This window comes from Pristiophorus japonicus, chromosome 4 (assembly GCF_044704955.1).
Source record: "Pristiophorus japonicus isolate sPriJap1 chromosome 4, sPriJap1.hap1, whole genome shotgun sequence".
Lineage (NCBI taxonomy): Eukaryota > Metazoa > Chordata > Chondrichthyes > Pristiophoridae > Pristiophorus > Pristiophorus japonicus.
The window spans coordinates 307,869,539-307,884,670 of NC_091980.1; the positions used below are offsets into that span (position 1 = coordinate 307,869,539).

At 46.8% G+C, this 15,132-nt stretch overlaps 1 protein-coding gene across 1 annotated transcript in view; it reads right to left on the minus strand.

Moving 5' to 3' along the window:
• The window catches only part of LOC139262795 (leucine-rich repeat-containing protein 74A), a 117,474-nt gene extending 102,546 nt beyond the window's left edge, over nucleotides 1-14,928 (minus strand). Inside the window, exon 1 of the mRNA XM_070877947.1 lies at nucleotides 14,798-14,928. Coding sequence (XP_070734048.1) covers nucleotides 14,798-14,842 — 45 coding nt within the window. The 5' untranslated portion in view covers nucleotides 14,843-14,928. The remainder of the gene's footprint in view (nucleotides 1-14,797) is intronic.
• Nucleotides 14,929-15,132: the final 204 nt, after the last annotated feature.

A 15,132-nucleotide genomic window follows, 5' to 3' on the forward strand; every position in this document is an offset into this window, starting at 1 on the left:
AATGCTTCGTACAATTTTTTTTTTTTAATGAAAATATATTTTTTAAGTTTCCCCCCCTCCCTAGGCCGACTTCAGCCTTGGACTAAATTTTACTACTTACTGTCCATTCCGGTAACGATCGGCCATTTGTCTAACCTTGCACTTACCCACCGAGAAAACCGCCGAGAGTGAGTATGCAACGCCCATTTTCTCGCCGGGCGATCAGTTCTACTTACCTTTACCTGTAAAATGGAAATTCTCGCCAGTTTTTTTCACCGAACGCTAGCGGTGCTTCTCAGCAGGTAATCGGGCGTTGAGGGCCTTTAGGGAAAGTCTGGCCCTGCGTCACTCTAGATAGTCCAGTTCATGGTTTTACCACACTGTGTCACTCTAGATAGTCCACTTGGCAAAAGGTCAGACTGGGTCACCAATTCCGAGCTAGTTGTTTGAATAAAACGTCCAACAGATGAATTGTGGTAAAGGAGTCTGTTTCCTGAATTGATCCCGACGTTTCACGATGTGTTGCTATTTATGGAGCTAAGGTGATCGAGTGCTGAACAGATCAGGACTGCAGAGTGTAACAGATGGTAACTGACACTCTGCACATCCAGTCAGCTGACGCCCAGGTCTTAGTGCCTGCACCTCCCATTCTGTTCATTATAGGGAGGATAAACTGACTAATCCTTCTGAGTCAATTCATCACCTATATAAAATAAACAAGGGGTTCAGATGGTTTTTGTCTTTATAATAGAATCTCTTGCATTTGCGGTGGCATTTTCTGTCATCTGTGTCATAATCATCAATGGGTCAATTTTCTTCTTCATCATTTTTAATTGTTTACAAGTCTCCGAGTTTTTAAAATTCGTACATGAGATGTGGGATTGCCCATCCCTAATTGTCCTATGGAAGGTGGTGGTGGTGAGCCGCCTTGTTGAACTGCTGTAGTCCGTGTGGTGAAGGTGCTCCCACAGTGCTGTTAGGGAGGGAGTTCCAGGATTTTGATCCGGCGAAGATGAAGGAACAGCTGATATATTTCCAAGTCAGGATGGTGCGTGATTTGGAGGGGAACTTGCAGGTGATGGTGCGCCCACGTGCCTGCTGCTCTTGTCCATCTAGATGGTAGAGGTTGTGGGTTTGGGAGGTGCTGCCAAAGAAACCTTGGCGAGTTGCTGCAGTGCATCTTATAGATGGTACACACTGCAGCCACGGTGCGCCGGTGGTGGAGGGAGTGAATGTTGAAGGTGGTGGACGGGGTGCCGATCAAGCGGGCTGCTTTGTCCTGGATGGTGTTGAGCTTCTCGAGTGTTGTTGGAGCTGCACTCATCCGGGCAAATGGAGAGTATTCCATCACACTCCTGACTTGTGCCTTGTAGATGGTGGAAAGGCTTTGGGGAGTCAGGAAGTGAGACACTCATCGCAGAATACCCAGTCTCTGACCTGCTCTTGTAGCCACAGTATTTATGTGGCTGGTCCAGTTAAGTTTCTGATCAATGTGACCCCCAGGATGTTGATGGTGGGGGATTTGCCGATGGTAATGCCATCATTATACACTTTTCTCCAGTCACATTCTAACAAAATAAATGTTAACAAATCATATTCTAGCAAGGAACACTCTCCCAGATACAGCCACCAACTGTTCCCTGCTGTCAATGCAGTACAGGAATGGAGGGTTGCAGGGATATCTTGAAAAGTGGGATGAGAAAGGGCAAGCAAGATTCTAGGTTTAGATATAGGACTATTGAATACAATAACACTCGAGAAGCTCGACACCATCCAGGACAAAGCAGCCGCTTGATCGGCACCCCATCCACCACCTTAAACATTCACTCCCTCCACCACAGGGGCACCGTGGCTGCAGTGTGTACCATCTACAAGATGCACTGCAGCAACTCGCCAAGGCTTCTTCGGCAGCACCTCCCAAACCCGTGACCTCTACCTCTTAGAGGGACAAGGGCAGCAGGCGCATGGGAACACCATCGCCTCCAAGTTCCCCTCTAAGTTACACACCATCCTGACTTGGAAATATATCGGCCATTTCTTCATCGTCGCTGGGTCAAAATCCAGGAACTCCCTCCCTAGCAGAACTGTGGGAGCATCTTCACCACATGGACTGCAGCGGTTCAAGGAGGCGGCTCACCACCACCTTCTCAAGGGCAATTAGGGATGGGCAATAAATGCTGGCCTTGCCACCGATGCCCACATCCTGAGACTGAATTTTAAAAAAAACTATGTAGTGATGAATCTAAAAAGTTGTTGGCTAGAGTGCAGTTGCCAACCCTAACCGTGCTTCACCCTTACTCTCACTACCTTGTCTCGGCTTGCCGTTGGCTACATCCTGCTGGTACCACTTTGACTTTCTTGCTCTTGTTGTATGACAAAACAAAAATTGAAACATTCCTCAGCGCATCTTTTAACTAGATCGCAAGCATTGATGTCACAGTAAAACCAGTCATGGTTTCAGTAGACCAGTATCAGTAATGATGACTGTGAACCTTCTGGATTGTTGTAAAATCCCATCTGGTTCATTAGTGCCCTATATGGAATGAAATCTGCTGCCCTGCATGTAGGAGTTTAGGACCTGGAACATCAGGCCCTTCATTGAACTCATGTGGAAGCAAGTCATCATGATGATCTGGAGATATGAGTTGAAATCCCACCAGGGCAGCAAGGAAAATTTAAACTCAGTTAATAAATTAATATGTAATGAGGGGAGCGAGCGACCGCCCATGATGATGACTGCGATAACCTGACAGCCTTTTGCTGGGATTGGTTCAGAGCCCAGTGAGTCAAACACAGAAGGGACATTGATAATCAAAAGTTACTGATTATGCTTTCTCAAGGACATCGCCAGAAAACAGTGTAGTCACATGATCACTATTGACCAATTGTATATCTAGCAAGTGACACAATCATTTGGAATGTTCACGTGATTATTACTGGGTATCAGATTGCTAGAAAGTCACGCCACAATCATAGGATTAGTACTGGTCAATAAGACGGGTCAAGGCAACAGTTGCCAAACTCATTGGCCCGTAAAATTCAGCCCCTGCGGGCGTATGCAAGGTGCATACGTGTCCGGAAGGACCGTGTTGATTCTGGGCTTCTGGTTAAGAATCTTCTGTCAATGCCTGATTCACCGGGAAAAGGGCATTCTCAGGCGGAGAGTTGGGCTATTTGCTTCTTCCCAACTTCTGCCCAGTGAATGCCTCTGGATAAGGCCGGCTTTTACCAGCGTAAGGGTTTAAAAATACATTTAAATAATTTTTTTTCAATCATTTAAACATTAAATAACCTGTACAATAAGGTAAGGTTATTTTTAGCCCGCTTAAAACATTTACATTTGTTTTTCAAAAAATAACATTTTTGTTTTAAATATTTAGTTCAATGGCATTTTGATTCATTTTAAATCTGTAATGTTTTTATTTATTTGATGTCTAGTTGTATTTTTGGGGGTATTGCCAGACTTGCCTATGGGGTTTCCGTCCATACAGAGTCCCCATAAGCATGAATGGGGGGGGATTCCCTTCTTTTATTGGTTGGGCCGGCCCACATGATCCTTGGGACACTTGCGAACCGCCTGCAACCCGGGGATACGTGGGCCTCTACCCGCGGCTACCCAGAGAGCCTCAGGACCGCGTGCAGTGGTCTCCGTACCTCCCGGACCACTTGGCACGCGGGCATTTTCCCCTTGTGGACCTTAGGCATTTCCCCACAGGAAGCCTCCAACCGCAAATTCAGAGCCATTATTAATATCCTTTATTTATGGAAGATGGAATCATAGAATACAGAAGGAGGCCATTCAGCCCATCGTTCCTGTGCCAGCTCTTTGAAAGAGCTGTCCAACTAGTCCCACTCCCCCTGCTCTTGTTGAGGCCAGTTCGCTAGATATATTCAAAAGGGAGTTAGACGTGGCCCTTACAGCTAAAGGGATCAAAGGGTATGGAGAGAAAGCAGGAATGGGGTACTGAAGTTGCATGATCAGCCATGATCATATTGAATGGTGGTGCAGGCTCGAAGGGCTGAATGGCCTACTCCTGCACCTATTTTCTATCTTTCTATGTTTCTTTTCCGATAGCCCTGCAGATTTTACCTTTTCAAGTATCTGCTTGCTCGGCCTCCCTCCTTGCGCCCTCCATAAACCTGAGCTCATCCAAATCTCGGCTGCCCATATCTTAACTCGCACCAAGTCCCGTTCACCCATCATCCCCTGTGCTCACTGACCTACATTGGCTCCCCATCCCGCAACGCCTCCAATTTAAAATTCTCATCCTTTTTTACAAATCCCTCCATGATCTCACCCCCTCCTATCTCTGCAACCACCTCCGGCCCTGCAACCCTCCAAAATCTCCATGCTCCTCCAATTCTGGCCTCTTGCGCATTCCCAATTTTCATCTCTCCACCATTGATGGCCGTGCCTTCAACTGCCTGGGCCCTGAGCTCCGGAATTCCCTCCCTAAACCTCTCTCTTTCTTTAAGTCGCCCCTTCAATCCTACCTTTGACCAAGCTTTTCCTCATCTGTCCTAATACCTCCTTATGCGGCTCGGTGTCAAATTTTGTTTCGTTACGCTCCTGTGAAGCGCCTTGGGATATTTTACAGTGCTAAAGGCCAGGTCCAAGACCTACCCAACTTCTGTCATCGAGCTACAGTACACGGACGACGCCTGCGTCTGTGCACATACAGAGGCTGAACTCCAGGAAATAGTCGACGTGTTTACTGAGACGTACAAAAGTATGGGCCATACGCTAAAGATCCATAAGACAAAGGTCCTCCACCAACCTATCCTCGCCACACAGCACTGCCCCCTAGTCATCAATGTCCACGGCATGGCCCTGGGCAGCGTGGACTATTTCCTATACCTCGGGAGCCTAATATCAACAAGAGCAGGCATTGGCGACGAGATTCAACACCGCCTCCAGACCACCACAGTGCAGCCTTTGGCCACCTGAGGAAAAGAGTGTTTGAAGACCAGGCCCTCAAAACTGTCACCAAGCTCATGGTCTACAGGGCTGTAGTAATACCCACCCTCCTGTATGGCTCAGAGACATGGACCATGTACAGTAGACACCTCAAGTCGCTGGAGAAATACCACCAACGATGTCTCTGCAAGACCCTACAAAACCCAGGGAGGACAGACGCACCAACATTAGCGTTCTCGACCAGGCCAACATCCCCAGCATTGAAACACTGACCACTCTTGATCAGATCCGCTGGGCAGGCCACATTGTTTGCATGCCAGACACGAGACTCCCAAAGCAAGCGCTCTACTTGGAACTCCTTCACGGCAAACGAGCCAAAGGTGGGCAAAGGAAACATTACAAGGACACCCTCAAAGCCTCCCTGATAAAGTGCAACATCCCCACTGACACCTGGGAGTCCCTGGCCAAAGACTGTCCTAAGTGGAGGAAGAGCATCCGGGAGGGCGCTGAGCACCTCGAGTCTCACCGCCGAGAGCATGCAAAAACCAACCGCAGGCTGCAGAAAGAGCGTGCGGCAAACCAGTTCCACCCTCCTTTTCCTTCAACGACTGTTTGTCCCACCTGTGACAGGGACAGTGGTTCTCGTATTGGACTGTTCAGCCACCTAAGGATTCATTTTTAGAGTGGAAGCAAGTCTTCCTCGATTCCGAGGGACTGCCTATGATGATGATAAATGCAAGCTGTTGTTTTATCTATACCAATTCCCTTTTGAGAGTTACTATTGAATCTGCTTCCACCACCCTTTCAGGCAGCGCATTCCGGATCGTAACAACTTGCTGCATAAAATAATTCTCGGCAGCTCCTCAACGCTGTAAGTTATCAAACTTTGGGCGGTGATATGTCGAGAGGTGCAAGAACTGTTGGGCAAATTACGTGGCATAGCTGTTATGCTTCCTAAGTAACCCTTACTTTGTTGAATAAACAGGAACTCATTACATTTACAATGAATGTAATTATGACTCTGCTAATTAAACAAGAACATAATCTAGTGATGCAGAGAGTAATCAGTATCTTTGCTGAATAAATAATGGCCCTGAAATTGCGGTCGGAGACTTCCCGCGTGCGGATGCCACCAACCCAAAAATATTTGCGAATGTACCTGGTGGTCCCGGAGGAACGTAGACTTGCGCCCTGAGGCCTCGATGCTCAGCCCAGCGTGGGGGCCCACGTATTCCAGGAGTGTGCACGCATCCTGGGATCACATGGGCCGGACCCACCAATGGAAATGGTGTATCCCCATTCATAGTAAAGGTGAGTTCTGTTACAGAGAAACATAGAAACATAGAAAATAGGTGCAGGAATAGGCCATTTGGCTATTCGAGCCTGCACCGCCATTCGATGAGTTCATGGCTGAACATGCAACTTCAGTACCCCATTCCTGCTTTCTCGCCATACCCCTTGATCCCCCGAGTAGTAAGGACTACATCTAACTCTTTTTGAATATATTTAGTGAATTGGCCTCAACTACTTTCTGTGGTAGAGAATTCCACAGGTTCACCACTCTCTGGGTGAAGAGGTTTCTCCTCATCTCAGTCCTAAATGGTTTACCCCTTATCCTTAGACTGTGATCCCTGGTTCTGGACTTCCCCAACATTGGGAACATTCTTCCTGCATCTAACCTGTCTAAACCCGTCAGAATTTTAAACGTTTCTATGAGATCCCCTCTTATTCTTCTGAACTCCAGTGAATACAAGCCCAGTTGATCCAGTCTTTCTTGATATGTCAGTCCCGCCATCCCGGGAATCAAATCTGGTGAACCTTCGCTGCACTCCCTCAATAGCAAGAATGTCCTTCCTCAAGTTAGGAGACCAAAACTGTACACAATACTCCAGGTGTGGCCTCACCAAGGCCCTGTACAACTGTAGTAACACCTCCCTGCCCCTGTACTCAAATCCCCTCGCTATGAAGGCCAACATGCCATTTGCTTTCATAACCGCCTGCTGTACCTGCATGCCAACCTTCAATGACTGATGTACCATGACACCCAGGTCTCGTTGCACCTCCCCTTTTCTTAATCTGTCACCATTCAGATAATAGTCTGTCTCTCTGTTTTTACTATCAAAGTGGATAACCTCTGTTTGTACGGAGATCACATTTCTATGAAAGGTGATACCCCCAAAAACACAAACATTTAAAATAAATAAGAAAAGCACCTCATATATTTAAAATTAATTGAAATTAAACGTTTTAGAAAAAAATTTATTTTTTGAATTTTTTTAATATGTTTTAATAGGGGTAAAAAAATAAACTTACCTCAATGAACAGGGTTTTTAATATAAAACCTATTGATAAAATGTTAGTTTCTATTTTTTAAAATTCTTACACTGGTAACCAGGTGTAAGAGTTTGAAGGACATTTGCTGGGCAGGAGTTGGGCAAATAGCGAAGGCCCTTCTCCCGGGGATGCATGTGATCTGTCAAGAAATTTTGACAGAGCGCAAGTTCCGGGTTTAGTCCTAACCCGGAACTTGCAAGGTGTTTATGGGAGCACAGAAACATAGAAAATAGGACCAGTTGTAGGCCATTCGGCCCTTCGAGTCTGCACCGCCATTCAATATGATCATGGCTGATCCTCTATCTCAACACCATATTCCGCTTTTTCCCCATACCCCTTGATGCCTTTTGTTTCTAGAAATCTATCTACCTCCCTCTTAAATATATTCAGTGACTTGGCCTCCACAGCCTTCTGTGGTAGAGAATTCCACAGGTTCACCACCCTCTGAGTGAAGAAATTTCTCCTTATCTCGGTCCGAAATTTCCTACCCCGTATCCTGAGACTGTGACCCCTTGTTCTAGACTTCCCAGCCAGGGGAAACATCCTCCCCACATCCAGTCTATCCAATCCCGTCAGAATTTTATACGTTTCAATGAGATCCCCTCTCATTCTTCTAACTCTAGTGATTAAGACCTAGTCGACTCAATCTCTCCTCATGCGACAGTCCTGTCATCAGTCTGATGATCGTACTCACCCAGAGAGGCTGCAATTTCAGGTCCACTAAATCTGTATAGTTAGTGTCATCAATGCTCTGTCAGGGCTCTGTTGCATTGAGAGAATGCTCGGACCAAGGGGAGGCAATGAAACACAGCCTGCTGTTACTGTACACGATGAGGAAGAGGTAGCGCTGCCCGGTGAATAATTTAAATGATATCATTAAACTAAGTAGACTGATGGAAATATGATATAGCCTCCTGCAGCTGAAGAAGCACCTCAGAACTTCAGCAAATCTATTGATGCAATAAACGGCGTGGCACTGTATGATATTTATAACAAATGCCTCGACATGTCGATGTGAAATTCCTCCGGCCCGCACTTCTAACATTGTCAGGTTGGAACTGCCTCCGCAAGATCCTGCAAATCCCCTGGGAGGTCAGACGCACTAACGTCAGTGTCCTTGATCAGGCCAACATCCCCAGCGTCGAAGCACTGACCACACTTGATCAGCTCCGTTGGGCGGGCCACATTGTTCGCATGCCTGACACAAGACTCCCAAAGCAAGCGCTCTACTCGGAACTCCTACACGGAAAGCGAGCCCCAGGTGGGCAGAGGAAACATTTCAAGTACATCCTCAAAGCCTCCTTGATAAAATGCAATCCCCACCGACACCTGGGAGTCTCTGGCCAACGACCGCCCTAAGTGGAGGAAGTGCATCTGGGAGGACGCTGAGCTCCTCGAGTCTCGTCGCCGAGAGCATGCAGAAATCAAGTGCAGGCAGCGGAAAGAGTATGCGGCAAACCAGACTCCCTACCCACCCTTTCCTTCAACCACTGTCCCACCTGTGACAGAGACTGTAATTCCCATATTGGACTGTACAGTCATCTAAGAACTCACTTTTAGAGTGGAAGCAAGTCTTCCTCGATTTCAAGGAACTGCATTTGATGATGATGATGGAACTGTGACATGTTTACTTCAGACATTCTCCTTGGTTCAGCAACATCATCCACTTCCGAAAGTGGACTTCACATCCCCAGTGAACCAGGTTGTGCCTTGACTGAATATCTTGCTAAGCAGTTAGTGGAGCGCAGTGGCTATACTGGTGGATCCCCTTGCCATTGGACCAAGACCTTACTCTGTTAAGTTTGTGTGGTAGCTGGTGTGCAACGGCCACCCCACATTAAAAGAACTCATGCACAGGCATTTTCCACCCTTTAAAATTAAGTTCGGGACCTGGCACATCAGGCCCACATTGGCTTCATCAGTCACCTTAGAACTCATTTTAGTGTGGAAGCAAGTCATCCTCGACTCTGGGGGACTGCCTGAGAAGAAGAAGGGTTTACTGGTAATCCACAGAAGGTGAGTTCACATCTGACCATAGTGGTTTGAGAATTTGGATTCAGTTTTAAAAATCTAGAAATAAAATTCTGGTGTCAGTAAAAGTGACCACGAAGTGACCAACTGGTTCACCAATGTCGTTTAGGGAAGGAAACAGTGTCAGCCGTGGCTCAGTGGGCAGCACACTCGCCTCTGAATCAGAAGGTTTTGGCCACACCAGAAACTTGAACACATAAATCTAGGCTGACATTCCAGTGCAGTGCTGAGGGAGTGCTGCACTGTTGGAGGTACTGCCTTTTGGATGAGACGCTAAACCTCAGGTGGACATAAAAGATCGCATGTCACTGTTTAGAAGAAGAGCAGGGGAGTTATCCCCGGTGTCCTGGGCCAATATTTATTCCTCAATCAACATCACCAAAACAGTTTATCTGGTCATTATCACATTGCTGTTTGTGGGAGCTTGCTGTGCGCAAATTGGCTGCCGCGTTTCCCACATTACAACAGTGACTACATTCCAAAAGTCCTTCATTGGCTGTAAAGCGCTTTGAGATGTCTGGTGGTCGTGAAAGGCGCTATATAAATGCAAGTCTTTCTTACCCGGTCTGGCCTATATGTGGCTACAGACCCCACACCAAAGTCATGTAACTGCTCTTTGAAGTAGCCTCAACCCTCAGTTGTATCAAATTGCTACCAGTGGTTCAAGAAGGCCCACCACCAACGTTCCCTGTAATTTATTTTGTGCGTGGTACTTTTAAATTTGCGCGATATCTCTTCCAGCGGCAATTATGCTCAAAATCCATTATAGCTGCATTTATGGGGAAGCTTGATAAGCACATGAGTGAGGGTGAGCGTCCTGCGTGGGACCAAGCGATTGATGCGTGGCCGCACACCTCAGCGGGAACATTGCCCACCATCGCCTTCTCAGGAAACTAGGGGATGGGCAATAAATGCCGGCCACATACCAAGAATATATATTTTTTTAAATCTAGGTAAATGACGTGAGACCTTGGCCAATGTACACTGGACTCCTGGAACATATCACACACTGCCTCCTGTATCAGTCCGAGGCCCCAGACCATAATCAAACAGACACGTTTCTTCCCCATTGTTACGTATTAATGCTTGGGGGGTCACCAAACACCAGAGGTCATCGGGCTGTATGCATGTGGCATGTGTGCTTGGTCACCTGTACATAAGTTGGGTCTCTTTGTCACACAGACACTCTCAGGCTGGAGTAAAGATGGATCAGGTTGCACCTGAGTGAGTTTACAGTAACCAGACTCTTGAGTCATTACAATTGGCGACGAGATAATTTAAGAACCTTCGCATGCACAACGGGCACGGTTGGAATCCTGGAGAGATTTGTGGAGAGTGAGGATTGGGCGGATTTTGTGACCAATGGCATGGAGGCAGAGGTCTACGCAGTTAAGCGCAGGGCAGTTCTCACTGTTTGTGTCCGAAAATTTACGGCCTCATGAAGAATCTTCTCTCACCTGAACGTCCGGCAGAAAAAGGGTACGAGGAATTGTGTACGTTGGCGGGTAACCATCTGAAGCCACAAGAGGGGATCATCATATCACACTACTGTTTTTACACGCATGTTCATGCTGAGGGCCAGGCCGTGTCGGGATTTAGCGCCAATCTGCGACGTCTTGCTGAGCCGTGTAAGTTTGGGAACATGCTGGAAGACATGCTGCGTGATGTCTTCGTGACAGGCATCAGCCATGATGCGATCCTCAGGAAGCTGTTGGCTGCAGAGACGCTGTATTTGAAAAAGGCCATCGCGACTGCCCAGGCATGCATGACGACGGATGATAATTTGAGGCAGATATCATCGACGAGTCGGAGTTCCACGGCAAGTACTGTAAACAAGATGGCGTCATCTTCGGGCAGAGCTGCTTACGTGAAACCTGCCGCTGCTCAGAGCCCGGCAACTGGTTCGAACCAGATTTCACGCTGTTGGCGTTGTGGTGGTAATCATCGGCCTCATCAGTGTCGGTTTAGACAATACTCATGCAATGGATGTTCGAAAGTGGGGCATCTTCACTGGATGTGTTCACAACGGAGCAAGCGTGGTGCGGCTCACCACGTGGTTAATGAGGACCAGTTCAGTGATGGCCTGGATATGCAACCCGAGGAGTAAGTGAATGGACTGTATTCGTTCCTGAGCAAGAGCCAGCCGATAGTCATTAATGTGAAGCTGAATGGCATGCCTGTATCAATGGAGCTGGACACGGGTGCGAGCCAGTTGATAATGAGCCAAAGGACATTCGACAAGCTGTGGGACACTAAGGCTGCAAAACCGAAGCTGAATCCAGTCAATGCCAGGTTGCGTACTTACACTAAGGAACTCATACTGGTGCTTGGCAGTGCAGCAATCGAGGTGTCATATGACGGTGTGGTTCATGAGCTACCATTATGGATTGTCCCAGGTAATAGTCCAACGCTGTTCGGCAGGAATTGGCTTGAGAAAATCAAGCTGAACTGGAATGATGTCACGATGTTGTCCTCGATGGATGATACTTCATGTGTTCAAGTATTGGAAAAGTTTCCTTCTTTGTTTGAACCGGGTATTGGTAATTTTATGGGAGCCAAGGTGCAGATTCACCTGGACTCCAATGCAAGGCCTCTCTAATACAAAACTCAGTCTGTTTTGTACATGATGAGGGAGACGGTTGAAATTGAGCTTGACAGACTCCAGCGTGAAGGGATCGTATCACCGGTCGAGTTTAACGAGTGGGCGAATCCCATTGTTCCTGTGTTGAAGAGTGATGGCACTGTCAGGATTTGTGGAGACTACAAGATTATAATTAACCGATTTTCGAAACAGGATCAGTATCCGTTACCGAGGGCTGATGACCTGTTCGCTATGCTAGCTGGTGGAATGTCGTTCACGAAACTGGATCTGATGTCGGCCTATATGACCCAGGAGCTTGTCGACACTTCGAAGAAACTCACCTGCATCAACACCCATAAAGAACTGTTCATCTACAACAGGTGTCCTTTTGGGATTCATTCGGCTGCAGCCAAATATCAGAGGAATATGGAGAGCTTACTGAAGTCTGTTCCTAGAACTGTCGTGTTTCAAGATGATATTCTGGTCACAGGTCGCGACACTGCTGAACATCTGAACAATCTTGAAGAAGTCCTACAGCATCTGGACAAAGTGGGACTCAGGCTGAAATGCTCGAAGTGTGTATTCATGGCACCTGAAGTCGAATTCCTCGGGAGGAAGATTGCTGCTGATGGCTGATTCGAAAACCGAGGCCAGCAAAAATGCACCCAGGCCTCAGAATGTGATAAAGTTGCGTTCGTTCCTTGGGCTACTCAACTACTTTGGTAATTTCTTACCCAGATTGAGCACTTTACTAGAGCCACTGCATGTGTTACTAAGAAAAGGCGACAACTGGGTCTGGGGTGCGTCTCAAGATAGATCCTTTGAGAAAGCCAAGAATCTGCTATGTTCAAACAAGTTGCTTGTTCATTATGATCCATGTAAGCGTCTTGTATTGGCCTGTGATGCTTCATCATATGGGGTTGGTTGCGTACTCCAACACGCAAATGAATCGGGCAAGCTACAACCAGTTGCGTATGCTTTGAGAAGTCTGTCCAAAGCGGAAAGAGCTTACAGTATGGTAGAGAAAGAAGCTTAGGCCTATGTGTATGGGGTAAAAAAAATGCACCAGTACCTGTTTGGTCTTGGTTTTGAACTAGAAACGGATCACAAGCCACTCATTTCATTGTTTGCAGAAAACAAAGGTATTAATGCAAATGCATCGTCCTGCATTCAAAGGTGAGCGCTGACATTGTCTGCCTATGATTACATCATCCTTCATAGACCTGGTACTGAGAATTGTGCCGATGCACTGAGTTGTCTGCCCTTACCCACAACTGAGATGAAGACGCCTTAACCTGCAGATCTACTGTTAGTAATGGATGCTTGTGAGAGTGAAGGAACCCCTGTCACTGTTCAACAAGTTAGGATCTGGACCAGCCATGACCCTATTTTATCGGTTGTGAAACGATGTGTACTCAGTAGTGATTGGTCTGCCATACCTATGGAGATGCATGATAAGACCAAACCTTACAACCGTCACAAGAATGAGCAGTCCATTCAGTCAGACTGTTTACTGTGGGGTAATCGTGTAATCATGCCGAAGAAAGATCGAGAAAAATTTGTATGTGAACTTCATAGCATTCATCCTGGTATTGTCATGATGAAGTCCATTGCTAGGTCTCATGTGTTGTGGCCTGGAATTGACTCTGATCTGGAATCATGCGTGCATCAGTGCAATATTTGCATGCAGCCAAGTAAAGTACCAGCGGAATCTCTGCTGAGTCTTTGGTCATGGCCATCCAAACCATGGTCAAGGATCCACATTGATTTTGTGGGCGCCTCCTAGGAAAGATGTTTTTTGTCATAGTAGATGCATATTCTAAGTGGATAGAGTGTGTTATTATGTCATCCAGCACGTCTACAGCTACAATTGAGAGCCTTCGTATCATGTTTGCTACTCATGGTTTGCCTGACATTGTTGTGAGTGACAACTGATCTTGTTTGACAAGTCTTGAGTTCCAGGAGTTTATGAAACTCAATGGCATCAGACATGTGAGATCAGCTCCATTCAAGCCTGCTTCTAATGGTCAAGCAGAGCGCGCCGTTCAAACGATTAAGCAAAGTATGAAATGTGTAACTCAGGGCTCACTGCAGAGACAGTTGTCATGTATATTGCTCAGTTACAGGTCAAGACCTCATACGCTTACTGGGGTTCCTCCTGCTGAGCTATTGATGAAGAGAAATCTCAAGACCAGACTTTCTCTTGTTCATCCTGATTTGAATGATCGTGTTGAAAACAGTTGTCAAAGTCAGCAATGGTGTCATGATCATGTTGCCGTGTCACGTGACTTCTCGGTCAACGATCCGATTTATGTACTGAACTATGGTCAAGGTCCAAAATGGATCGCCGGTACTGTTACAGCCAAGGAGGGTAACAGAGTGTTTATTGTCGTGCTCAAGAATGGGCAAACATGCAGGAAACACCTTGACCAGGTTAAACTGCGGCACACAGATGAACTGGAACTGTGAGGAAGATGCAGTCAGTGACCAACCAACTATTGTTCACTCATTAGAGGATTCTGTTGACACTACTCACTCTGAACCTTCAGTCTCTGATGTGGTCATGACCACTCCCATCAGATTGGCTACTCAGCTCTCAGTCAACGCACTCAGAACGCTCGTCCAGAGCCAAAGTTGAACTGAGACGATCAACTTGTGAGAGGAAAGCCCCAGGCCATCTTAATTTGTAAAAAAACTGTTGCTAAGATTTTAAAAGGTGGATGTTGTTATGTACTAATGCTTGGGGGTCACCACACACCAGAGGGTGCCGCGGTCAGAGATCATCTGGCATGTGTGCTTGGTCACCTGCATATAAGCTGGGTGTCTTTGTCACGCAGGCACTCTCGGGTGAGAATAAAGATGGATCAGGTTGCACCTGAGTGAGCTTACAGTAACCAGACTCTTGAGTCATTACACCCATGGAAATAGGTATTCAGTACAATTAGTACACTTACCGGTGTATGACGTGCCATAATGACCTCTGGGTGACTTTTCCACATAATCTTTGAAATGCTGTCACTCACTCTTCATGCAGCAAAGCACTCCCGGGAGCCACTGCCTTGCACAGCGTCTCTTGCTCCGTCGGACTGACTGGTGAGCTGAGTGCAGGAAGACAAACAATCAGAAACTGCAGGTCATTGTGTTGTCCATCAAACAGATTACAAAAAATCTTCATGCCAGCCCTCCCTGTCCCACCGACCTGACTCATATCTTTAAGAACATAAGAACATAAGAAATAGGAGCAGGAGTAGGCCATACAGCCTCTCGAGCCTGCTCTGCCATTTCAATC